The sequence below is a fragment of the Myxocyprinus asiaticus genome, chromosome 9 (assembly GCF_019703515.2).
Source record: "Myxocyprinus asiaticus isolate MX2 ecotype Aquarium Trade chromosome 9, UBuf_Myxa_2, whole genome shotgun sequence".
NCBI classification, from domain to species: domain Eukaryota; kingdom Metazoa; phylum Chordata; class Actinopteri; order Cypriniformes; family Catostomidae; genus Myxocyprinus; species Myxocyprinus asiaticus.
This window is the reverse complement of record NC_059352.1, coordinates 32,661,536-32,689,251: the sequence shown is the minus strand read 5'-3', so window position 1 is coordinate 32,689,251 and position 27,716 is coordinate 32,661,536. Positions and strand designations below refer to the sequence as shown.

Below are 27,716 nucleotides of genomic sequence, written 5' to 3'. Positions count from 1 at the left end.
TAGGCTGATATCTGTCAACAATAGGCCTATACTCTTAAATGACTTTTATTTAAAAAAAAGAAAAAAAAGAAAAGAAAAAAAAACAGCTTGATAAAGTTGATTAAACAATTTTTCCCATTTAATTAGAAAGGTCTGTTAGTCTAGTGGTAGTGTGTTTGCTAACCATGCAAATAGACTTGAGTTCAGTTCCCTTGTGAACACCTGCATTTTGATTTAAATTGTGATAATAGAATCTTTACATTTTAAAGGTTCTGTGCATGACAGTATTGTATGTTTATATGAGTACCCATGACATGGCCAAAAGATGATCTTTCAGATCAGTGTAATTTTTTGTGGAGAGCAAGTACAAAGGCCAAATTGACCATGGGTAAGAATAAATGGTACTCTAAGAAAGCATTACAAAGTTCTTCAGAAACATAATGATTTTGTTTGTTTGGCAAAATCTTAAGATTTTCAATCATAAATCTTTGACAGTTTTAAAAGCCTGTTAACTATGGACAACTTAGTTAATATTTTTTTTTATCAGTAATTAAACCATTCTCAGAGAAGTCAATAGATTATACTATATTTACTGGCTGTCAGATGCAATGTCAATTTTGATTGATTTCTTTAAAACAATAAAATAAAATGTGTCTGTGTATATGTGTTTTACAAAATAATTTTAACAGACCTGTTAAAAATACAATGTAATCTGCAGCAAAGCTATAAATGTATCCTGATTGATCGGGATTTGAACCCAGGTTGTTATGTGCACTACCCAAAAACTTACCACTGGACCACCATCCAATATCAGATTAATTGTCCATTTTGTTAATCTTCACTGGTAGGAGAAAGTAACTCAAACTGTTATGGTATTATTCATTGTAAAGAAATATAAGAAATTGAAAATATATTATTGACACATATCAACCTATGATGCTTTAGTGTTGCAAATAAAATAATTCCACTTGGGATTTACTGCTCTGACAAGTGTCATTGTCAGTTCCCATTCAATGTCCCACATTAATATGGGCAACCATATTACCCTGTGAAATTGTTAAAATTGCTCCTAAACTGTGTCAAATTCATTAGAACAGACATCGATGAAACAACTCGGTTTAATAAGAAAGCATTAGAAAGTTCTTCAGAAAATACCAACATTTTTCAAATCTTTTCCTAGCTCCTTGGCATTCACATTGAACAAGTCTGCTGAAAATGCAAGTAAAATTATTCACATGCACGTGTACATCCCCAGCTAACAAAATCCCTAGATGATCCATAACACCTGAAGCACATTCACGATCGCATTTCATCTATCATAATCAATCATTATAAACATCTAAAATCCACATTATATGTTGATAATATATAATTTGTCCTTCAGTGCTGTGAAGCGTAAAGTAAGATTTTTTTTTTTTTTTATTAGGCTACAGCACGAATTAAAGAACTCACACTGGGGGGTCCTTCAGTACAGGAGAAACTCGTGCGAAAAGGTTACATTTTTTCCACACTTTGTGTTCTTGAAGTAATTAAAATATACATGGTTTATGTTCACTCACAAACAAAGGTTGGTGTTAACTCAAACTCACAGGAAAGGCAAAGGAGAAAAATTGCACATAAAATAAAAATGGAAAGTATGCTGAATAAACTAAAATATGAAGCAATGAATCATTCTATTTTAAAAGCATTGCAAATCCAAATGGAGAGCAATGCAACTTAAGCACTGATCAATAACATTTGTTTTTATTACTATGAGTGGCAGACTGATACTCAGGGTTGATGGATGACTTTGCAGTGGCCTGGGAATCCAGATTGCTCCTTTTCATATCCTCATACACTGAGTCTGTAGGCTGAATTGCTGGTGTGTACTTCTTGTACTCAAAACAACCCTTCACCTAAGGAAAGACAGTTACACATGTAATTTTTTTTCCCAATTACCCAGTCTATGTCAAGAATCTTACAATGTTACCAAATTACCTTAAACTATGCTTCAAATATTATATTTGTATTAACTGATTGTGAGGAAAAACACTGTCATTTATTGGGCCTTTGCAACAAGTGCATTGGAATTCTTGTTCTAGTCTACACAGTTCCAGCATGAAGTGTAGTGCACAAACATTAGACAGGCAAGTGCAATAAATTATAAAGTTACCAAGAGATGAACAACATGGCAGAAGCAACCCATGAATACAGCACCCTTAAGATTTACCTCAAAGTGCATCTGAGCTGAGAGTTTATGTCACACACAGACATTGCACTATAAATTATCTTTATCTGTCACTCTGACGGACTGAATTGTAAAATTTCTGTCATGGTCTATTTTTATCTTTTTGCTATTTGCTATTTGCTATGGGCAATATTAACAACAGGAATTAAAAATGACAATTCGTAGCATGTGCGAATCTGGTGAAACCGGTTATGCATTAAATACTTTGTAGAGTTAGGGAATGCTACTTTTAAAAATAATGTGTTACACTACTACATTACTGATAACGAAAATAATTATATTATTAGTTTGTATGGACAGTAGGCTACCGCATATGTCTTAAGGTGCTTTATTGGCATGACAAATGATTATACATTTATATTGCCAAAGCAATGGCAGCTCAAATTTTTCTACTTTTCTAAGTATAAATAAATAATAGTACTTTTACTTTTACTTGAGCTGATTAAAAATAGCCACGACAGATTTATTTGGGGTCAACTGCTGATCAAATGAAGGCAGGCATATTTGAATTTTTCACGATGGGTGAGAGGGTGTCTGTGGGACTCCAAATAAACACATTAAAAATGCTGCAGTGATGCCACTATACTGTATGTTAGTATTTAAACAGGGGTGTAAGAGTATCTGCCACTATTTTCACTTAGTGTAAATAGCATCTATCGCTATTTGAACTAAGTGCAAATAGCCTCTGCCTTCATCGCGCGCACAGATGGGCTCTCCGCTTCTATCAGTCCGCATCAGTTCGGCATTGTACTCCTGCGTTACATTCCATAACCGTTTGCCCCTCTTGTTCAAAATAAACTGTCTTAGCACTCTCGCTCACGGTGCTGTACTGTACTTCCCTGCCCTGCCTGCTGTTTATCTGTCTGAAAAGCCTCACCCGCTAGAGGCCAAAAGTGCACAAGGGATGGATGTTATATAAAGAAGGTATGAGAAATAACAAAACATAATGTAACCAAATGCTACAATTTACTTAATAATAATATCTCAATATGTTAAATAACCATAATGTTAATTTAGACTTTATTATTACAACTGTAATACAATAATACATATAAAGAACAACCACTTTTACTGTTTGAATCGATCATATCTCACACTAAACACTGAGTGAAATGTTTATTTTTGCCTTATTTTATTCAGTTGGTATGTAGGAGTTGATAACAGTTTGCTTAATAATATCATTCCATATATGGAAAATTGCTGCAATATCATAGATGATAAATTTTCTCCTCTGTGATATTGCATTATATTAGTTTTGAACAGTATGTTAACTTAATAGCCAAAAACTGTATGTGAATGAGAATAAATCTGAAATATAAATGTGTTTCAGTCACAATGCACATTATGTAGTTTAGAGACGATTTAGAGACATTTAGAATGTTACAAATTGCTATTTCTATTTAAATAAATGTTGTATTCTTACAATTTTCTGTTTGTCCAAGGACCCTCTTGCAGCAATGCAGGTCTTTGGCATTTACAAGCTGCTAGTTTAGGACCTGTGAGGAGTCTTTTTTTCAAACTAGAGACTGTGATTTACTTGTCTTTTTGTTGTGCATCTGTGCCGTCCACTTCCCTCTCTATCCTGGTTAGAGATTCTTTTTTCAAAACAGTAATGCATGGAATAGCCTTCATCTCTCTAAAACAATAGACTTTAGGAGAAAATAGAATTTTAGGGAAAATGTTTTTCTTTTTGCCTATTTTTAAAACCAAAATTTGACTTGCAAGTGTAAAGCAGCTTGTAAGAACTCAATACCTCAGCAAATGGGAGGGAAAAAAAACCCAATAAAACTGTTACAAGTATAAAACATGTAACAGGCAGCTAAATGTAGTCAATAATAATCATTTTATTTATCGGAATCAGAAGATCCAAAATATAGTGCACAAATAGCATGGATTATTTTTATGAACATTTTTATGGTGCTTTTCGCGTTTCACAACTCTTTTTTCTGAAAAGCTGTCCTATGGCAAACAAAACAATGAGAAAATGAGCAATAAAAAAAAAAAGCAAAGTAAATGATGGTTCAGGCAAAATGTCCCCTCAGCCATGTTTGATCATGAGAGTGTGTTGCAGGTGGCTGTTTAAACCACATAAATGTCATGCCACCTACACAAACTTCTACTGCACTGCCACTGTGAAATCTGTTTCTTGCATGTTCTCTTTAATGACGTTAATGTACTAAAATGATAGTGAGACCAAACCACACGTTGTGGGTCATTTAGGCCTATATGGGTGCTGAGTGGATACATTTACAGGCATTACTGCATATATCGCTGCGCAGATCACATAACATGAGCGAATCACTGAGAAGTGTGTTGTGACCCATTTCATTTCACCATAATCATGTAAAAGTTTTCCTATTTTGAATAAAAACTAATTTTTCTAACTATATTTATAACAGAAATATGATTATCATAAATATGTGCTATATTGTGTGTGACAAAATGTAGTTTATTTTATTTGCAATTTGCATAATATCAGTATATACTGGCTACTTGTATTAGGTGGACCAGCCGTCAATCTGGGTGGACCAGTGCCAACCTGGCCCTTATGTGGCCTCGCCCCTGGTTGCAAGTTATATACAGTGATAAAAACAGAACAAAAAAATTAATTTGGACCCATTTTGTGTTTCATGAAATGTGCTCATGGAAGACATTGAAGTGTCGCAGTAAAAGCATCACAGGTTCCCTATCTGTCACTCTCTCGATGTTGTGTTGATGTAGTGACACTAGGGGTTGCCCTTGGGAGCCACAAACACCTCTGATATTTGAGAAAAGGCCAATGGGAATTGGCGAGTGGAATTTGCATGCCACTCCCCCGGACATATGGGTATAAAAGGAGCTGGCTTGCAACCACTCATTCAGATTTTTTCTTCAGAGCCGAGCGGTTGTGTTTCAGCGAGCTGAATTCCTCCGCCGATCCATTCACCTCGAAAGCTGTTGGATTTACAGCGCATTACAGCAGTTTCTCCCCCTCTTGCACCGGTGGTGTGCAGAGAATGCCCTGGGCACTCCAGCAGCTAAAAGAGTATATTTTTCCTAATAAAAGAGTATATTTTCCTACTAAAAGAGTGGCACAGACAGAGCGTCTATTTAAAGATGCCATTCCGTCTGTGTATAATTCCTGTTTGCGGTCGCTATTTCTCCACTTCTGACGGCCACGATCGCTGTCTCACGTGCTAGGGCACTGCCCACGTGGAGACATCGTTCGTGGATGGGTCATGTCCTCATTGCGAGAACATGACCATGGTAACATTGTGGTCGCGGCTTTCCTTCGTCAGAGGGAAAGCCACCCCAGCGGCTTCCCGCCTCGGTCCTTCTACCTACAGGTATGAGGCCACGGCGGTTAGCACTGGGGGCGATTTGGGGACCTCAATGGGAGCTTCTCCACCGGGAAACCCCCCACGGACCTCCCATTTCCCAGTACATTCATGTGCCCTGGATGAGTTCTAGGATGAGACCGCCAGCTCATCTCAGGGCGAGTTCGTGATTTCATTCGGGGCTCACAAAGAGGATGAGCTCTCGATCGCAGCATCGGAGAGCGGGCTCATCCAGTCTGATGCCGAGGACTCGACTGGAATGCCACACTCGGGTGTGGTTGCCCAGTCGCAGCCTGACACGAAGCTGGCGGCCATGCTTGCCCGGGCAGCTGCGAGCATCGGGCTGGAGTGGAACCCTCCACTCCCCCCTGAACCCTCGCAGCTCGACGATTGGTTCCTGGGCTCAGAGCGCCACTCACGGCCACGCCCTTCCCCAGTTCCTTTCTTCCCGGAGGTGCATGATGAGCTCACGAGATCGTGGTGGGCACCCTTCACTGCCTGGACCCAATTTATGGGCTCCTCCTCTCTCACTACCCTTGACGGTGGGGCTGCCAGGGGGTACTCGGTGATTCCCCAGGTGGATAAGGCGGTTGCGGTGTGCTTGTGCCCGCAAAACGCCACCACCTGCCGGAACCGTCTGAGATTCCCATCCAGGGCCTGTAGGCTTACGTCATCATTGGCGCCTATTAACTATGGACATCTTAGTTAATATTTTTTTATCAGTAATTCAACCATTCTCAGAAAAGTCAATAGATTATACTATATTTACTGGCTGTCAGATGCAATGTCAATTTTGATTGATTTCTTTAAAACAATAAAATAAAATGTGTCTGTGTATATGTGTTTTACAAAATAATTTTAACAGACCTGTTAAAAATACAATATAATCTGCAGCAAAGCTATAAATGTATCCTGATTGATCGGGATTTGAACCCAGGTCGTTACGTGCACTACCCAAAAACTTATCGCTGGACCACGATCCAATATCAGATTAAGTGTCCATTTTGTTAATCTTTACTGGTAGGAGAAAGTAACTTAAACTGTTATGGTTAATAAAGCCATTATTCATTGTAAAGAAATATAAGCAATTGAAAATATATTATTGACACATATCAGCCTATGATGCTTTAGTGTTGCATATAAAATAATTCCACTTGGGATTTACTGCTCTGACAAGTGTCTCAGTTCCCATTCAATGTCCCACATTAATATGGGCAACCATATTACCCTGTGAAATTGTTAAAATTGCTCCTAAACTGTGTCAAATTCATTAGAACAGACATCGATGAAACAACTCGGTTTAATAAGAAAGCATTAGAAAGTTCTTCAGAAAATACCAACATTTTTCAAATCTTTTCCTAGCTCCTTGGCATTCACACTGAACAAGTCTGCTGAAAATGCAAGTAAAATTATTCACATACACGTGTACATCCCCAGCTAACAAAATCCCTAGATGATCCATAACACCTGAAGCACATTCACGATTGCATTTCATCTATTATAATCAATCATTATAAACATCTAAAATCCACATTATATGTTGATAATATATAATTTGTCCTTCAGTGCTGTGAAGCGTAAAGTAAGATTTTTTTTTTTTTTTTATTAGGCTACAGCACGAATTAAAGAACTCACACTGGGGGGTCCTTCAGTACAGGAGAAACTCGTGCGAAAAGGTTACATTTTTTCCACACTTTGTGTTCTTGAAGTAATTAAAATATACATGGTTTATGTTCACTCACAAACAAAGGTTGGTGTTAACTCAAACTCACAGGAAAGGCAAAGGAGACAAATTGCACATAAAATAAAAATGGAAAGTATGCTGAATAAACTAAAATATGAAGCAATGAATCATTCTATTTTAAAAGCATTGCAAATCCAAATGGAGAGCAATGCAACTTAAGCACTGATCAATAACATTTGTTTTTATTACTATGAGTGGCAGACTGATACTCAGGGTTGATGGATGACTTTGCAGTGGCCTGGGAATCCAGATTGCTCCTTTTCATATCCTCATACACTGAGTCTGTAGGCTGAATTGCTGGTGTGTACTTCTTGTACTCAAAACAACCCTTCACCTAAGGAAAGACAGTTACACATGTAATTTTATTTCCCAATTACCCAGTCTATGTCAAGAATCTTACAATGTTACCAAATTACCTTAAACTATGCTTCAAATATTATATTTGTATTAACTGATTGTGAGGAAAAACACTGTCATTTATTGGGCCTTTGCAACAAGCGCATTGGAATTCTTGTTCTAGTCTACACAGTTCCGGCATGAAGTGTAGTGCACAAACATTAGACAGGCAAGTGCAATAAATTATAAAGTTACCAAGAGATGAACAACATGGCAGAAGCAACCCATGAATACAGCACCCTTAAGATTTACCTCAAAGTGCATCTGAGCTGAGAGTTTATGTCACACACAGACATTGCACTATAAATTATCTTTATCTGTCACTCTGACGGACTGAATTGTAAAATTTCTGTCATGGTCTATTTTTATCTTTTTGCTATTTGCTATTTGCTATGGGCAATATTAACAACAGGAATTAAAGATGACAATTCGTAGCATGTGCGAATCTGGTGAAACCGGTTATGTATTAAATACTTTGTAGAGTTAGGGAATGCTACTTTTAAAAATAATGTGTTACACTACTACATTACTGATAACGAAAATAATTATATTATTAGTTTGTATGGACAGTAGGCTACCGCATATGTCTTAAGGTGCTTTATTGGCATGACAAATGATTATACATTTATATTGCCAAAGCAATGGCAGCTCAAATTTTTCTACTTTTCTAAGTATAAATAAATAATAGTACTTTTACTTTTACTTGAGCTGATTAAAAATAGCCACGACAGATTTATTTGGGGTCAACTGCTGATCAAATGAAGGCAGGCATATTTGAATTTTTCACGTTGGGTGAGAGGGTGTCTGTGGGACTCCAAATAAACACAATAAAAATGCTGCAGTGATGCCACTATACTGTATGTTAGTATTTAAACAGGGGTGTAAGAGTATCTGCCACTATTTTCACTTAGTGTAAATAGCATCTATCGCTATTTGAACTAAGTGCAAATAGCCTCTGCCTTCATCGCGCGCACAGATGGGCTCTCCGCTTCTATCAGTCCGCATCAGTTCGGCATTGTACTCCTGCGTTACATTCCATAACCGTTTGCCCCTCTTGTTCAAAATAAACTGTCTTAGCACTCTCGCTCACGGTGCTGTACTGTACTTCCCTGCCCTGCCTGCTGTTTATCTGTCTGAAAAGCCTCACCCGCTAGAGGCCAAAAGTGCACAAGGGATGGATGTTATATAAAGAAGGTATGAGAAATAACAAAACATAATGTAACCAAATGCTACAATTTACTTAATAATAATATCTCAATATGTTAAATAACCATAATGTTAATTTAGACTTTATTATTACAACTGTAATACAATAATACATATAAAGAACAACCACTTTTACTGTTTGAATCGATCATATCTCACACTAAACACTGAGTGAAATGTTTATTTTTGCCTTATTTTATTCAGTTGGTATGTAGGAGTTGATAACAGTTTGCTTAATAATCTCATTCCATATATGGAAAATTGCTGCAATATCATAGATGATAAATTTTCTCCTCTGTGATATTGCATTATATTAGTTTTGAACAGTATGTTAACTTAATAGCCAAAATACTTGGACAAACTGTATGTGAATGAGAATAAATCTGAAATATAAATGTGTTTCAGCCACAATGCACATTATGTAGTTTAGAGACGATTTAGAGACATTTAGAATGTTACAAATTGCTATTTCTATTTAAATAAATGTTGTATTCTTACAATTTTCTGTTTGTCCAAGGACCCTCTTGCAGCAATGCAGGTCTTTGGCATTTACAAGCTGCTAGTTTAGGACCTGTGAGGAGTCTGTTTTTCAAACTAGAGACTGTGATTTACTTGTCTTTTTGTTGTGCATCTGGGCCGTCCACTTCCCTCTCTATCCTGGTTAGAGATTCTTTTTTCAAAACAGTAATGCATGGAATAGCCTTCATCTCTCTAAAACAATAGACTTTAGGAGAAAATAGAATTTTAGGAAAAATGTTTTTCTTTTTGCCTATTTTTAAAACCAAAATTTGACTTGCAAGTGTAAAGCAGCTTGTAAGAACTCAATACCTCAGCAAATGGGAGGGAAAAAAAACCCAATAAAACTGTTACAAGTATAAAACATGTAACAGGCAGCTAAATGTAGTCAATAATAATCATTTTATTTATTGGAATCAGAAGATCCAAAATATAGTGCACAAATAGCATGGATTATTTTTATGAACATTTTTATGGTGCTTTTCGCGTTTCACAACTCTTTTTTTCTGAAAAGCTGTCCTATGGCAAATAAAACAATGAGAAAATGAGCAATAAAAAAAAAAAGCAAAGTAAATGATGGTTCAGGCAAAATGTCCCCTCAGCCATGTTTGATCATGAGAGTGTGTTGCAGGTGGCTGTTTAAACCACATAAATGTCATGCCACCTACACAAACTTCTACTGCACTGCCACTGTGAAATCTGTTTCTTGCATGTTCTCTTTAATGACGTTAATGTACTAAAATGATAGTGAGACCAAACCACACGTTGTGGGTCATTTAGGCCTATATGGGTGCTGAGTGGATACATTTACAGGCATTACTGCATATATCACTGCGCAGATCACATAACATGAGCGAATCACTGAGAAGTGTGTTGTGACCCATTTCATTTCACCATAAACATGTAAAAGTTTTCCTATTTTGAATAAAAACTAATTTTTCTAACTATATTTATAACAGAAATATGATTATCATAAATATGTGCTATATTGTGTGTGACAAAATGTAGTTTATTTTATTTGCAATTTGCATAATATCAGTATATACTGGCTACTTGTATTAGGTGGACCAGCCGTCAATCTGGGTGGACCAGTGCCAACCTGGCCCTTATGTGGCCTCGCCGCTGGTTGCAAGTTATATACAGTGATAAAAACAGAACAAAAAAATGAATTTGGACCCATTTTGTGTTTCATGAAATGCGCTCATGGAAGACATTGAAGTAAAAGCAACACAGGTTCCCTGTCTGTCACTCTCTCGATGTTGTGTCATTGTAGTGACACTAGGGGTCGCCCTTGGGAGCCCCAAACACCTCTGATCTTTGAGAAAAGGCCAATGGGAATTGGCGAGTGGAATTTGCATGCCACTCCCCCGGACATATGGGTATAAAAGGAGCTGGCTTGCAACTCATTCAGATTTTTTCTTCAGAGCCGAGCGGTTGTATTTCAGCGAGCTGAATTCCTCCGCCGATCCATTCACCTCGAAAGCTGTTGGATTTATGGCGCATTACAGCGGTTTCTCCCCCTCTTGCACCGGTGGTGTGCAGTGAATACCCCTGGGCACTCTAGCAGCTAAAAGAGTGTATTTTTCCTAATAAAAGAGTATATTTTCCTACTAAAAGAGTGGCACAGACAGAGCGTCTATTTAAAAATGCCTTTCCGTCTGTGTATAATTCCTGTTTGCGGTCGCTATTTCTCCACTTCTGACGGCCACGATCGCTGTCTCACGTGCTAGGGTGCTGCCCACGTGGAGACATCGTTCGTGGATGGGTCATGTCCTCATTGCGAGAACATGACCATGGTAACATTGTGGTCGCGGCTTTCCTTCGTCAGAGGGAAAGCCACCCCAGCGGCTCCCCGCCTCGGTCCTTCTACCTACAGGTATGAGGCCACGGCGGTTAGCACTGGGGGCGATTTGGGGACCTCAATGGGAGCTTCTCCACCGGGAAACCCCCCACGGACCTCCCATTCCCCAGTACGTTCATATGCCCTGGATGAGTTCTAGGATGAGACCACCAGCTCATCTCAGGGCGAGTTTGCGATTTCATTCGGGGCTCACGAAGAGGATGAGCTCTCGATCGCAGCATCGGAGAGCGGGCTCATCCAGTCTGATGCCGAGGACTCGACTGGGCTGCCACACTCCGGTGTGGTTGCCCAGTCGCAGGCTGACGCGAAGCTGGCGGCCATGCTTGCCCGGGCAGCTGTGAGCATCGGGCTGGAGTGGAACCCTCCACTCCCCCCTGAACCCTCGCAGCTCGACGATTGGTTCCTGGGCTCAGAGCGCCGCTCACGGCCACGCCCTTCCCCGGTTCCTTTCTTCCCAGAGGTGCATGATGAGCTCACGAGATCATGGTGGGCACCTTTCACTGCCTGGACCCGATTTAGGGGCTCCTTCTCTCTCACTACCCTCGACGGTGGGGCTGCCAGGGGTACTCTGCGATTCCCCAGGTGGATAAGGTGGTTGCGGTGCACTTGTGCCCGCAAAACGCCACCACCTGCCGGAACAGTCCGAGATTATCACCCAGGGCCTGTAGGCTTACGTCATCACTGGCGACTAAGGCCTATGGTGCCACTGGACAGGCCGCCTCCACCCTGCATGCCATGGCTCTCCTGCAAGTGCACCAAGGTGCTGAGAGAACTGCACAAGGGTAGTTCTGACCCAGATTGATGCTGGAGCTGTGCTCGGTGACCAACGAAGGTCACGGCGTGGTCTCTTGGGCAGGCGATGTCCACCCTGGTGGTCCAGGAGCGCCACCTTTGGCTCAACCAGATGGAGGCTGACAAGGTATGATTCCTTGACCTATTGGCCTATACTTTTAGACTTTTCCCAGCAGTTCTCGATGGTTAAGTAGCAGACGGAGGCTATCCAGCACATCCTGCCATGACACAGATCAAGATCCCGTACCCCGTCTGCTCGTCGCCAAGGACATCCCCCTGTGGCAGCAACACCTAGAAGGCCGGCCCTGGTGTGGAGCCACCTGCAGGAAGCAGATGCCACCCGTCTCACGGCCCACCGCTAAGAACCCGAGGAAGGCTTCGAAGCGCCCCTGAGACGGGCAACCCAGGGAGACGGAGACCCGCTACAGACCTGGAGCTGGTAAACAGACCACTCCATCCCCCGGAGGAGGGCCGGGAGGAGAATCCTTGTTTTCCTTTTCTTATGATTTTGCCGCACACCCAAAGGGCTGCGGTACCCACATATTCAAGAAAAGAGCAGTTTCCTCACTTCCTGGGTCACACATTCAGTGTCCACGGCCGTCGAGTGCAGTGCGAGATGCACCTTTATGGCAGGCATGGCGCTCCTCAGGCTCTGCCCCGCCGCGAGGCCCCACCCGCCGGTAAGTCCGACGCGATTGTTCCCTTGGTCCCCCTGGCTTACACTCCCAAACCCGTCGCGGTGACTGATCAGGACCATCCGACTCGGCTATGCAATTCAGGTGTCCGCCCAGGTTCAACGCCGTCCGTTTCACCTCGGTGATGGGCAAGAACGCCGCTGCCTTGAGTGCAGAGATCGCATCCCTTCTATGGAAAGATGCGATAGTGCCTGTTCCTCCTGCCGAGATGAAGAAGGGTTTTGCAGCCCCTACTTCATCGTACCAAAGAAAGGTGGTGGGTTGCGGCCAATCTTGGACCTATGAGTACTGAACCGGGCCTTGCACAGACTCCCTTTCAAGATGCTGACGCAAAAACGCATTTTAGCGAGCGTCCGGCATCAAGATTGGTTTGCGGTGGTAGACCTGAAGGATGCGTATTTCCACATCTCGGTTTTACCACGACACAGGCCCTTCCTGCAGTTTTCTTTCGAGGGCCGGGCGTACCAGTACAAGGTCCTCCCCTTTGGTCTGTCCCTGTCACCTCGTGCCTTCACAAAAGTCACAGAGGCAGCCCTTGCCCCGCTAAGGGAAGTGGGCGTCCGCATCCTCAACTATCTTGATGACTGGCTGATTCTAGCTCATTCTCGGGATTTGTTGTGTGTGCACAGGGACTTGGTGCTCAGCCACCTCAGCCGGCTGGGGCTTCGGGTCAACTGGGAAAAGAGCAAGCTCTCCCCGGTTCAGAGCATCTCTTTTCTCGGCATGGAGTTAGTGCACGCAGTCAGTGCTGAACTGTCTGAAGGTGTTCAGGCAGAGAATGGCGGTCCCACTGAAACAATTTCAGAGGCTCCTGGGGCATATGGCATCCTCGGCGGCAGTCACGCCACTCGGGTTGATGCATATGAGACTGCTTCAGCACTGGCTTCAGACTCGAGTCCCAAGATGGGCATGGCGTTGCGGGGCACATCGCGTGGTCATGCCAATCTACCGCTGCCTGTTCAGCCCTTGGACAGACCTTGCATTTCTGTGGGCAGGGCTTCCCTTTTGTGCAGGTGTCCAGGCGCATCGTTGCGACAGATGCCTCCAAGCGTGGCTGGGGCGCCATGTGCGACGGGCGCAGTCGCCGGCCCCTGGACAGGGCCACGACTGCATTGGCATATCAACTGCCTCAAGTTGCTGGCAGTATTGCTCGCCCTGCGGAGGCTTCGGCTGTTGGTCCAGGACAAGCACGTGTTGGTCCGGATGGACAACACGGCAACGGTAGCGTACATCAACTGCCAAAGCGGCGTGCACTCTAGTCACATGTTGCAACCCACCCGCCATCTCCTCCTCTGGAGTCAGCAGTGGCTTAAGTCGTTGCGAGCCACTCACATCCCGGGCGAACTCAACAGCGTGGCGGACGTGCTGTCATGGCAGGTCACACTCAGAGGAGAGTGGAGACTCCACCCCCAGGTGGTCCAGCTGAATTGGAGTCATTTCGGTCTAGCGCAGTTAGACCTGTTGCTTTCCGGGAATCCTCCAACTGCCCGCTCTGGTATGCCCTGACCGAGGCTCCCCTCAGCACAGATGCGCTGGCACACAGCTGACCCCAGGGGCTATGCAAGTATGCGTTCCTCCCAGTGAGCCTACTTGCACAGACGCTGTGCAAGGTCAGGGAGGACGAGGAGCAGGTCGTCCTAGTAGCACCTTACTGGCCCACCCAGGCTTGGTTCTCGAACCTCACGCTCCTAGCGACAGCCCCCCCTGGCGAATTACCCTGAGGAAGGACCTTCTTTCTCAAGGATGGGGTACCATCTGGCACCCGCGCCCAGACCTCTGGAATCTCCACATCTGGCCCTTGGATGGGACGCGGAAGACCTAAGTGGCCTACCTCCCGCAGTGGTAGACATGATCACTCAGTCTAGGGCTCCCTCTACGAGGCGCCTGTATGCCTTGAAGTGGCATCTGTTCGCTAATGGGTGTACTTCCCGACGCGAAGACCCCCAGAGATGCGCAGTCGGGTCACTGCTTTCCTTCCTCCAGGAGAGGCTGGAGGGGCGGCTGTCCCCCTCCACCTTGAAGGTGTACGTGGCCGCTATAGTGGCGCACCATGATGCAGTTGACGGTAAGTCTCTTGGGAAGTACGACCTGGTCATCAGGTTCCATAGAGGCGCGAGGAGGCTGAATCCTCCCAGACCACGTCTCGTCCCCTCGTGGGACCTCTCCATGGTCCTTCGGGGCCTACAGGGAGCTCCATTTGAGCCCCTGGAGTCAGTTGAGCTAAAGGCACTCTCCTTGAAGACTGCCCTCCTGACTGCGCTAACTTCCATCAAGAGAGTAGGGGACCTACAGGTGTTCTCTGTCGGTGATACGTGCCTGGAGTTCAGTCCGGGATACTCTCACGTGGTACTGAGACCCCGACCGGGCTATGTGCCCAAGGTTCGCAAGACCCTGTTTAGGGATCAGGTGGTGAACCTGCAAGCACTGCCCCAGGAGGAGGCAGACCCAGCCTTATCATTGCTGTGTCCGGTACATGCTTTGCGCATCTATTTGGATCGCACACAGAGCTTTCGATGCTCTGAGCAGCTCTTTGTCTGCTTTGGAGGACAGCAGAAAGGGAGCACTGTCTCCAAACAGAGGATCACCCACTGGGTCATTGACACCATCGCTTTGGCATATCACACCCAGGACGTGCTGCCCCCCTCGGGACTATGAGCACACTCTACTAGGAGTGTGGCGGCTTCTTGGGCTCTGACCAATAGCGCCTCTTTAGCAGACATCTGCAGGGCAGCGGGCTGGGCAACACCCAATACCTTTGCCGGTCTCGTCCCATGTCAGGTACGAGCAGGTAAGTTGCGGGACAGCTGGCCAGGTGTACCACTTGCGTATAGCGCCTTTCCCCTCCCGGAGGCGAAGACGTGTGCTTTTTACTCCCAGTCGTGTTCACGATGTTGTGGACTCTGGATGTCCTTCCTCCTTAGTCCTGTGGCAGGCGAGTTTGCGGAGAAACTCATTGCCGGCCCAGTATGTGTGCTAACTTGGCTCTGTACTGGGGTAGGTGCTCCACATGCACTGGTTGCCCATATGTAACCCCATGTGATGTATCTTCTGCGAGACGGTTCCCCCTGCCCCCGGTCACCGTGTTTGTAGAGCTCCTCCCCCCCTGGGTAGGACCTACCACGTGGACTTCTCCACATGAGACACTGCCGACAAGACTCGGTAAGACCATGTGATGTATTTCCACACAATTTCCTCCCCCTCGGGCAGGGTGTGGTCTCTGCAGTGTCTTCCCCTTGGGAGTTACACCCCCCACCCGATGCAGACGCTATATGGCCCCCAGCTGAATGATTTTTCCTTTTGGGGCAGCCGGTCTCCATTTTTTGGGCAGTCGACTTGTCCCCAAGGTGCAGGGGACTGTACGATGCTCGTAAGAGCATTGGGGGAGGTTACGTGACAGCCGGGTGCGCTAGCTACGAGGCACACTATGGTCTGCCCGTCTCGCACCACCAGTTCACATAACACAGTTCAGCTAGTTGTGGCGTTTTGTATAGGGACCCCTAGTGTCACTACATCGACAAAACATCGAGTGAGTGACAGATCGGGAATGTCCTGGTTACTTTCGTAACCTCTGTTCCCTGATGGAGGGAATGAGACGTTGTGTCCCTCCTGCCACAACACTGAACTACCCGCTGAAATGGCCGGGATCTTGTCTCGGCTCCTCAGCACAAAACCTGAATGAGTGGTTGCAAGCCAGCTCCTTTTATACCCGTATGTCCGGGGGAGTGGCATGCAAATTCCACTCGCCAATTCCCATTGGCCTTTTCTCAAAGATCAGAGGTGCTTGGGGCTCCCAAGGGCGACCCCTAGTGTCACTACATCGACACAACTTCTCATTACCTCCATCAGGGAATGGAGGTTACGAAAGTAACCAGGATGTTATTGACAGCATATGCAAAGTTCCAGAGTATGAATGCAAAATATAAAATCATTCCAGAGTCTAGGAATTGGTGAAAAGTATCTTAGTATTTCATTCAGCAACAGCAAATCGCTTAAAAATCATACTAAATGATGTTTTATTGAAAATGTTAAAATGCAGAAAATTTTTTTGTGAGGGTTAGGTTTAGGGGTACGGTTAGGGTTAGGGGATAGAATCTATAGTTTGTACAGTATAAAAATCATTATGTCTATTGAGAGTCCTCATAATAATAGCTGCACCAACATGTGTGTGTGTGTGTGTGTGTGTGTGTGTGTGTGTGTGTGTGTGTGTGTGTGTGAGTGTGTACTGACCTTTAGAATTACATAGAAGAAAGTAATGAGGCACAGCAGGAAAATGACGATACACCCAACAAGCAATGTCATCATATAGTAAGGCGGATTTTTTGGGCACTCTTTTTCTGAGTCTGGTGGTTCTTGTAAGAGAGAAAAAAAATAAAAGCCAAAGAATTATGCACATCTTCAATGTATTTTATTTCATCCAGTATTAGTCAAACACTGACTGCACTTCCCATTCTCTGCATCAGAAAAGAGATTTCCTTTCACATTTATATTTACATTTATATCACATTTAAAAAAAAAAGAGAGAGACTCACATGATGCCATGCGAGGTTCGGACATGTGAACGGCGAGCTCTGCGCACTTTGCTAGTTTTGATACATTAAAAGACACTTATGTGCTCAAGCTGACGCCCCTCCGGAGGCCTCGAGCCAGGGACTCGATTTGGCCAGGGAGGTTAAAGAGATTCGGTGAGAATTGCTGAACCTCATCAATTCTGGCCAAATTTCTGAGATCATCCAATCTGAGATCTCATGTTACGCGAGGAGTAAAGGAAGGCTTTCTTGGAAGAACCACAGCATTTTCTTGTTCCCAGACTTTGCGAATTTGACAAGAGAGAAACGTGATCGATTCAAGGAATGCAAGAAACTCTTACATCAACGGAAGGTCGCTTTTGCACTGATGTTCCCAGCCAAGTTGAGAATAGATACTAAGGAGGGCCGTAAAGTATTTACATGTCCCCAGCAAGCAGTGTCCTTCATAAAGTTAATGACTAAGTAATTTATTTTGTGGTTCTCATGTTGCAGCCAAGTAAGTCTGATTCACTGAACATCCACTTGATCATCTGAGGATGCTGAGCGCCTTTTTTTGTTTCTTTTTGTGCTGGTTCCGCCTAGCGGTTGGAGTTTGTTTTGTGTAGCAGCACTCCTTCGGGACAGTGTTGTGGATGAATCTGCATGTTCTTTGTGCTTCCGCCTCCTATTGGTTGGAGTTTGTTTTGTGGAGTATTTCTTGCAGGACATTGGAGTTATTAGGTCATTTGTTGCACTCATGTAGCAGTTGAATGGGCCGGCTCACTGAACATTCGTTTGACTGTCCGAGGAAACTGAACAACCTTTTTTAAATTATTATTATTATTTATTAAATGTTTTACATTTGTGTGTGTGTGTGTGTGTGTGTGTGTGTGTGTGCTGGTTCCACTAGAGGCTGGAGTTTGTTTTGTGGAGGAACACACCTTCGGGACAGTTATGTGGATGAATCTACACATTCTTTGTTTTTATCCCGCCTAGTGGCTGGAGTTTGTTTTATAGATTATCTTCTGTGTAATTCTGTTTTACAAAATATGTATAGAAACATCGGACTTGAGCAATCCGACGGCAAAGTTGTCACGGGGGCTCTCGTAAGTGTACATTTACTGTTTGAGTTCAGAGGGATGGATACCAGTTGGCGCTGTCATGTGCGGGGTTAATGTGCATGTTTTTCTTTTTTCTGTTTGTTTGGTTCTGGGGGACGTTTGGGGTTTGATTGTTGCACTAATGTGGAATGTGGTCTTTATAATTTTATTTTTGACACACCATCTATTTTTTCTAATATGTCAAATGTTAGTATGAGTGGATTGTCTCTCTCCATGTGGAATGTGAATGGGTTGGGGCAAAAGTTATTTCTCTTCTTAAACGTTAGAAATATGCTATAGTGTTTCTTCAAGAAACACATCTTTCACCGCAGGAAGCTGAAAAATTTGGGAAGATATGGGGTGGACGTGTTTTCTTTAGTGCTGGCTCAAGTAAGAGCAGGGGAGTCATTACACTGTTAATAAGCATCTACAATTGAAATGTCTCAGACAGAATAAAGATAAATTAGGAAAAGTCATTATCGTTTTTAACAGAAATTCAGGGGCAAAGACTGATTTTGGCTAATATTTATGCACCAAACGCTGATGATCAGGGCTTTTTTTTATAGATCTTGAAGGGATGTTGCCGCTTGCACCCCTCATGATATAATATTGGGAGGAGTCTTTAATCTATTGATGGACTCAGTCCTTGATCATAGTGAAGCAAAAGTGTGTAAGCCCCATAGAGCAACACTGATGCTTCACAGGATGTGTAAAAATCTTGGTCTTACAGATATTTGGAGACTTTCAAACCCATCCGGTAAGGACTATACATTTTTTTCATCAGTCCATAAGATTTATTCTAGAATAGATGTTTTTTTTTTTTTTTATATCTAAGTCCCTCATTTCATCTGTTGTTGATTGCTCAGTTGTAAACATCTTAGTCTCAGATCATGCCCTGGTGAGTTTAGAGGTGTTGCCACATACAGAGAAACATAAATCATATAGTTGGTGCTTTAATGTATCCCTGTTGCAAAATCCTGAATTCCAACAAATGTTAAAGGCTGAAATCAATGTTTATTTGGAGACCAACTGGTCCTCAGTATCCTCTGTGGGCATTGCTTGGGAGGCACTTAAGGCAGTTCTTAGGGGTCGGATTATACAGTATGCCTCATTCATCAAAAAATCCAAAGTACGAGAACTCGTGGGGTTGTAAGGGAATATTAAAAGTGCAGAGGCAGGGCTGAAGTGCCGAATGTCGTCTGATGGCCTCAGAGAATTGGCCCGATTGAAATACAGATATAATACTATTTTGTCGCGGAAGGTGGAGTTTTGGCTATTCAGGGCAAAACAGTCATACTTTGAGTCGGGGGACAAAGCAGGGAAGCTTTTGACTAAACATATAATACAGAGAGAGTCTTTTTCTACCATTCCCTCAGTAAAATCTGCTGGTGGTGAAATATTTACCTCAGCCATTGATATTAATAATGCTTGTAACTGTCTTAGAAGTCAGTTTGTATTTCTTGTTTATTTAATTATTTTTAAAGTGTCTTGTTGGGGACCTTTAATTTGATTTAATTTCAATTTTGTTGGTGCAAGACGAGAATTTGCTGAAGCACTAAAAGAAATGAATCCAGAAAGCCTAAAGGAGTTTGGCTGTGAGTTCATCATGAATACCCCATCAGCCAGTCACACAGGGGGCATTTGGGAGAGGCAAATTCGGACAGTAAGAAGTGTCTTGACAACCATTCTGGATCAGTCAGCTCAAAGACTGGATAGTGCCTCTTTAAGAACATTTCTCTATGAAGTCATGGCTATCATAAATAGCCGACCATTAACAACAGAGCATCTAAATGATCCATCTGGTCCACAACCTCTTACACCTAACCACATATTGACTATGAAGTCTTCAGTAATTTTACCACCACCTGGAGAGTTCGTTAACGAAGATGTTTATCTTCGTAAAAGATGGCGCAAAGTGCAATTTTTAGCTAATGTATTCTGGTCACGATGGAGGAAAGAATATCTTCTAAACCTTCAACAAAGGCAGAAATGGCACAAATGCCGTAGAAATGCAAAGGTCAATGACATTGTCATTCTGAAAGAGGACACAGCTCCACGCAGTCAATGGAAGTTAGCGAAGGTGACAGAACTGCACACTGGCACAGATGGCTGTGTCAGAACAGTGAAGTTATTGATCAGTGATTCAACACTGGATAGAAGTGGCAAGCGTGTTACAAACCCAACGTACCTTGAAAGGCCCATCCAGAAAATTGTTACCCTAATTGAAGCAGATTAAAAATTCCTACCATTCCTTGGGTTAGTCTATAATATTTGGTTAAGTGTTATGAAGTTACAAAATCACAAGAAAGTGCTTTGGTGGGAGTGTAACTGTCTTAGAAGTCAGTTTGCATTTCTTGTTTATTTAATTATTTTTAAAGTGTCTTGTTGGGGACCTTTAATTTGAAACTGCTTAGTAAAGCGCTGGTTTGAGTGGAGACTTTTATTATGAAAAAAGCTCAGAGTGGCTCAAAAAGACAGATGTCTGCACTGCATGGAAAGTTAAAGAGTGTTCAAGTTCTAATATTTACATTCTACTCATATTAAGTTAAAAAGGACATCAGATGCAAGATTAAGTTCTCCTTTTGGTAACAAGCAGCCAATGAAGTAAGTTTTTCATTTATATTATATGTGATTGTTAGATTGTGTTGCTGTGTGGAAGAGAACAATATCTGTACAAATACTATAGTTAAGCTTTTAAAGTGAACTTAACTCTGTTTAAAATGTTTACAAAGACAACATTTATTTATATAATATATTCATGTGTTTTATATTCTTTGTTTTCACTTTATATTTGTGTATTTAGTTCTCACGGCATCTTGAGTTGGTTGATTATGAACCAGTCAATAAATCGCCAGTCATCAGAGAATCCTTGTGCTCGTGAAATTACTGGGGGGAGTTATAATGCTTTTAAAGAATTCTATCTTGATCTCTATAGTTCCATGTCTTCATCTGCTTATGAAGATATTATAAACTTTGTGGAACCATTAGAACTCCCTAATCTGACAAATGACAAAAAAAAAATTATCTTGATTCTGAGATAACCTTGGAGGAGCTGGGCGAGGTAATTAAGGCCTTGCCTACAGGCAAGGCTCTGGGGCCAGATGGCTTTGCCGCTGAGTTTTGTATATCTTATGCTACAGAATTGGCTCAAATTTTTCTAGAAGTTTATACAGAATCATTAAAGAATGGAAAGCTTCCACCAACCATAACGCAAGCCTGGATCAGTCTGATTCTTAAAAAGGACAAAGATCCAAGCAATTGTAAGAGTTACCGTCCAATTTCCCTGATCCAGCTAGATGTTAAAATATTGTCAAAAATTTTGGCTAACCGATTAAGTTATGACATCTCTTATACATATAGATCAGGTGGGGTTTATTTGGGGCCATAGCTCTTCTGATAACATTAGGCGTTTCATCAATATCATGTGGTCAGTGGCAAATGATCTGACTCCGGTTGCTGCCTTCTCACTTGACACCGAAAAGGCGTTTGATATGGTAGAATGTGATTATCTTTTTAAGATTTTGGAAATGTATGGGTTCAGGAATACTTTTATTGGATGGATTAAGTTACTTTATAGACGCCCGGTAGCGGTGGTACAAACAAATGGATTAATTTCAGATTACTTTACTCTTGATAGGTGCATCCGGCAGGGTTGCTCCCTTTCCCCATTATTGTTCTGTCTTGCCCTGGAACCATTAGCAGCTGCGGCTTTTTTGCGGCAGGTGTGGCTTTTGCTTTTATGCAGATGATATTTTATTATTCGTCTCCGACCCTACTAGATCTACGCCTTGCCTCCACAGAACTATTAATTACTTTTCTAAGTTCTCGGGATACAGAGTTAATTGGTCTAAATCCGAAGCTTTGGCTCTGACAGCGTACTGCCCGATAATGGCTTTTCAACCGGGCACCTTTCAGTGGCTCTAACAGGGTTATAAGTATTTGGGTATTTTATTCAGATATCCGATATAAGTATTTGGGTATTTTATTCAGATTTAGATAGAGTTAATTTTGACCCTTTAACAAAAAGTTTTTCGAGCGATGTGGGCAGGTGGGCTTCATTTATCAATGATTGAGAAGGTTAATGTTATCAAAATTAATTGTATTCCAAAATTCAGCTACCTGCTACAGTTTCTCCCTATAAATGTCCCCCTCTCTTATTTCAAGCAATTTGATAGCATAGCGAAGTCCCTCATTTGGAATGGTAAACGTCCCAGTTTACATTTCAGTAAGCTGCATAGGCTGAAAGACAAAGGTAGGCTAGGCCTACCCAAGATTTTGTTTTATTATTATGCATTCAGTCTCAGACATTTGGCTCATTGGTCGCTTCCACCTGAGAGAGCCCCTCCCTGGTTTTGTATTGAACAGGAAGTTCTTGCCCCTATTTCGCCATTACAAAGCCTTTCTATCAAACTAACCGGAGAAGTTAAGTTACACCCCGTTATCTCGCATTTGCACTGGTTATGGACAAAAGTGTCCAGAGTGTTTAATTTGGACATTTATTTAAAGGTATCATGAATTGGATTTTTATTTTATAATATTCCTTGAGGTCCACTTATAATGTTAGTGTAATTTTTTTTCATTAAAAGTAGTAATAATTTAGGAATTCTTGTTCATTTTCTACCCAGATTTTGTGCCTCTGATTCAAACGCTCCATTTTTTGGAGCGTGTGTTCTTGAAGACTTAAGTGTAAACGCCCACTGCTGTGATTGGGTAACATCTTTGCATGTGGAATAAGTGTAAATGCCCCGCCATTATGCCTATATGGGGTTGTTTTGAAAACTTCGGATAGTTAAAAAAAAATGACAACCGGAGGAATTCATCCATACATGTTTGAGCCAGAGTCTGATCCCGATACCACGGATACTGCAGTCTGTGACAGCGTGGTAAGTAATGAACAACGTCTGCATTTGTCACTATACTGAATATATGATGAACGTATCCTGTATACATTTACATGTTGCACGGTAAGTGCATCCTTTCACAGTTATAAATGTGATAGCACCATGTATTTACACTTTATTTGGTACTGTCATGCATTACTCAGCATTTGTAAAACACGGAAATGTTTCACCGTTGGAAAATGCCCCAACTAATTAATAAGATACACACCGTTGCGTTGCATCCTGGTTTAAACAAGAATAAAAGCAATACCTATTACACAAATAGGCAAGTAAATTGCAGTGATTACTTACCACGCTGTCACAGACTGCAGTATCCGTGGTATCGGGATCAGACTCTGGCTCAAACATGTATGAATGAATTCCTCCGGTTGTCATTTTTTTAACTATCCGATGTTTTCAAAACAACCCCATATGCGCATAATGGCGGGGGCATATACACTTATTCCACATGCAAAGATGTTACCCAATTACAGCAGTGGGCGTTTACACTTAAGTCTTCAAGAATACACGCTCCAAAAAATCACTGCAATTTACTTGCCTATTTGTGTAATAGGTACTGCTTTTATTCTTGTTTAAACCAAGACGCAACGCAACGGTGTGTGTCTTATTAATTAGTTGGGGCATTTTCCAACGGTGAAACATTACGTGTTTTACAAATGCTGAGTAATGCATGACAGTACCAAATAAATTGTAAATACATGGTGCTATCACATTTATAACTGTGAAAGGATACACTTACCGTGCAACATGTAAATGTATACAGGATACGTTCATCATATATTCAGTATAGTGACAAATGCAGACGTTGTTCATTACAATGAGTCATGTTTTCATTAAAAAGGAAAGAGATTGTCTAAATATATTGATATCAATACTCTTTAGGTGCATCTGTGGCAATTGTGCCATCATGCCATCAGAACAAGAAAATATATGCTGTTTGGAGATCCTTGTGCATTAAAACTAATTCACAAGCGTCTAAAATCACTAAGATCAAATCAAATACTCAGTACACGTCTAACAGTCTGTAACATACGAAGCAAAACAATTAACATGGATACTCGCACTTCTTTGTTGCATCATCACTGTCAGGTCCAATATAGTTGGCACTGCATCAACTTTTAATTTAAGTCTCTCTGCAAAGCCTGCTTTGAACTGTGTCTTGTTTGTGAAAGAATCATCGGTAAAATGAAGCGAGCAAACAAACACGTTCTTACCGACGCAATCCGGGACTTATTAAAAATAAACGTCAGCCACTCTTTCTTAATGTTGGGATCCTTGCGAAACAAATGCTAGAGATCTAGTTTCCCACAACCTGGCACTGCAACGTCTTGACATCTTCGTGGCCATCGTGACACCTCCTGTTGCTCCAAAAATAATCTCACAGTTTTACTCTAACCACAAGACCGGTGGGCGGGCCTAAGCAGTGTCGACGATAAAGTATGCAGAGGCTGGCCTATGCTGATGTAATACCTCACTATGACGAATTACTGAGGATGAAGTAGAGAACAAGTCATTTTGGCACCTTGGTTTCAATAAAGCCTTTTTTTTTTCTTTTTTTTTTTTTTTTGGACTAACGAAGTTTTCGGTTCTGAAATTTACAGTATGTTTTTATAGTGCAATGAACTCTTATATGTCAAGATATCATGGTAAGTTTGATTTTCCAATTCATGACCCCTTTAAATGTTGCCTCGAGCATATGGCTGAACCCAAAATTATGTATTAATAAGTCCCCTTTCTGCTGGTTACTACACTCAGTGACGTATAGTAGTGGGGGATAATTGTTGATTCTGTGTATATATGTTGTTTGTTGTTGTTGTTGTTGTTGTTTTTCTGTGTTTAATATGTGAAACAATAAAAAATTGTTAATCAGAAAATAAACTTTAAAAAAAAATGTTATAGTAAAATTATGTATATGAAGCTTAAGACATGCACTTACCTGTCACCCATAACCAAGTTGAAGAGCTATGGTTAATTTTGTCTTCCCAGTTGAATTCGCACCAGTACAAACCAATGTCACTGTCAGTCAGGTTAAGAAAGGTGGCATTAAGGTTGGTGAGATCTTCACTTACATATACTTTGCACTTGTAAGGTGTTTCAGGGGAAAAAGTGCCATCTTTGTAATAGTAGAAGATTTTCTGCTTTTCTGTTTTGTCTATTTTAAACATGTGCACCCCATCCTGAGGGCTCTTGTCAGTAGCACATGGGATGGTGATCTCCTTCCCAGCGGCTCCCTTTAAAACTGTAACAGTGTCTGGAGAAAGGCAACTATTGAGACTATGTTCTTTGAAACCTTGAATATACTGGTGAATTTTCAAAGCTGAAATAATTTTTGTAGCAACACATGTAAGCAAGCACATTTGCATCATGGTGGAGAGTTTTTATCTACTCTCCATTGACTTCTGTTGTTTTTATACTGAGATAATGATATTTTCTTACTACAAACACTACCCCTCAAGGAAACCTTTTAGCATTTTCAACAATATATTATTTTGTGTGTTTATTGGGCCATTTTACTCGTGGGGACTGTTTTTGTTCCCCACATAGGAGATTTCAGGTTTTACTATATTAGTGGGGGCATTTGGTCCCCACAGTGTAGAAAAACCTGATCCACACACACAGACACAAATAGGGTAGACCGAGTACAGGACTTCAGTTGTAACGCTGTGAATATTTCCCTTCTAATGCAAGTTTAAACTTTCATTTTCTATATGCATATTACATTAGCATCCTCTCTCTGTGTGGGAAATTTAAATAACATAGCCCATATTGATGAGAAACTATTAGAGAAAATTATAACTACTTTGTGAATAAATCATTATTTCTGAATGACCATGAAAGGAAACTTTGCTAACTGTTGATTTGTCTACCTTCAATTACAGTTTTTCTCAGTCACTTTGGCAGCTTTTTTTGAAACAGTCTTAACATTCTCTAAACTGTAAGTGCAATTGTCACAACTGTTTTATGGGACATCACAACTCTATTGCATGTCTGCAAAATGTAGTAACTCACCCAAAATAATTAATTCATTCTTCAAAACCTAGTTATTGTGTCAGTAAATTGGCCAATGCCACCAAAATGGAACTTTTTTTTGTCATCGTGTGAGCCGTACTGGCCAAAATGTTTAGATGTTTTTTCACCATGGCAGTCAACCCTGGAAATGTTTGTTATATACAAATTACATTTTTGTTCTACTTTTTTGTTGACACTGACTGCTTACTATACAAGAATGTCAGTTTTGTCCAGCACAATGCTATTGTGTATCACACAATGCTATTGTGTATCAGCAGTTGGTAAAAGTTTACTGGGAAAAGTCAATACTGTAAAATACTGTAGTACAAATGCACATATGTATGAATACAGTAAATTTATTTTTGTAGCAATGTGTGACATGTAAACAGAAAATTCACATTTGCATGTCCATTTTTACACATTTCTGACATGTAAAGTCATATATAGTGAACAGAAAATTGCCACAAAATGACATCCATGCAAAAAAAAAAAAAAAAAAAAAAAACGCAACAATGAAAAAACATTCCATGTCATAGATATTTATGGAATATACATGTATGTCTGACAGATTTTGATAATTGAATGTATCATTTTGCATGTGATGGCTCACACGATGAAAGAATGTTTAGAAGTAGTGAAGAGTATTACAATTTCACTGAGAATCAACTCATCAGTTTTGATCAGCAAGCCATGTGCATTTAGTTATTATGCAAATTGTAGTTTATTTGCATGTGTGTGCATGTCACAGGATGCCTTGTATCAGGGTGAGGAAAACAAGAGAGTATTTCCAGCTGATGTTAAGAAATTATACATATTCAAGCATTCAAAATATTTAAAAACAATCATATATAAAATATGTCAGTACATTTCACTTATGTTAGGCATAATGCCATATTTAGCACATTACAACTGTCCCGGGGTAGTGTTACAACTGTACCTGGTATGGGGACAGTTGTAACAAAAGCACTCCTTGTCTTCAAATCCTAATTGTAGAAAATAGGAATAATGTATGCAGGTTTTTGGCATTTATTTTGTTAGCAGACAGGTAACGGTATATCATGTAAAAAAAAAAAAAAAAAAAATTGCATGTTTATTCTGCTCTGTATTTGTGCAGTACAGCAAAAAGCTAAAAGTTTTACAACTATACTCGGTCTACCCTACTTAACAGCTTTTTATGTGCTTAGCTGGTCTATTTTAACTAAAGCAACTTTTCTACAAAAGTTGTACTATTACTATTACTGTTAGTACAGGGCTACCACAGCCATACAATCACTGGAAGCTTCTTTCAATGTCAAAATGGAAATATATTTTCATACCTTTCTGCAGTGTTGCCCATGAAGGGCTGCTTAAACAGATGCTGATCAATAGTAGACTGTATCTCACAATGCACTGCATCTTCAAAGCTTTGTCTGACTCCCACTGTCTTGTTTCACACATATTTGAACACAATCAAGTGGAAGTGGTGACC

The 27,716-nt window shown here is 41.4% G+C and overlaps 1 protein-coding gene across 3 annotated transcripts; it reads right to left on the bottom strand.

Moving 5' to 3' along the window:
• LOC127446456 (uncharacterized) lies at window positions 1-27,716 on the bottom strand. 3 transcript variants are annotated; one of them, XR_007898214.1, is made up of 5 exons: window positions 27,565-27,716; window positions 25,176-25,490; window positions 16,961-17,082; window positions 3,630-7,601; window positions 1-1,874 (listed from the first exon to the last, which is right to left on the bottom strand). XR_007898214.1 is itself a non-coding variant. In XM_051707387.1 (5 exons), the coding sequence occupies exons 1-5, from the start codon at window positions 27,683-27,685 to the stop codon at window positions 1,858-1,860; spliced, it is 720 nt and encodes a 239-aa protein (XP_051563347.1). In that variant the 5' UTR covers window positions 27,686-27,716; the 3' UTR covers window positions 978-1,857. The 3 variants fall into 3 exon arrangements, 2 of the variants coding, with proteins under 2 accessions (XP_051563347.1, XP_051563346.1); XM_051707387.1 differs by having other exon boundaries at window positions 978-1,874; window positions 7,457-7,601; XM_051707386.1 differs by lacking the exon at window positions 3,630-7,601 and having other exon boundaries at window positions 978-1,874.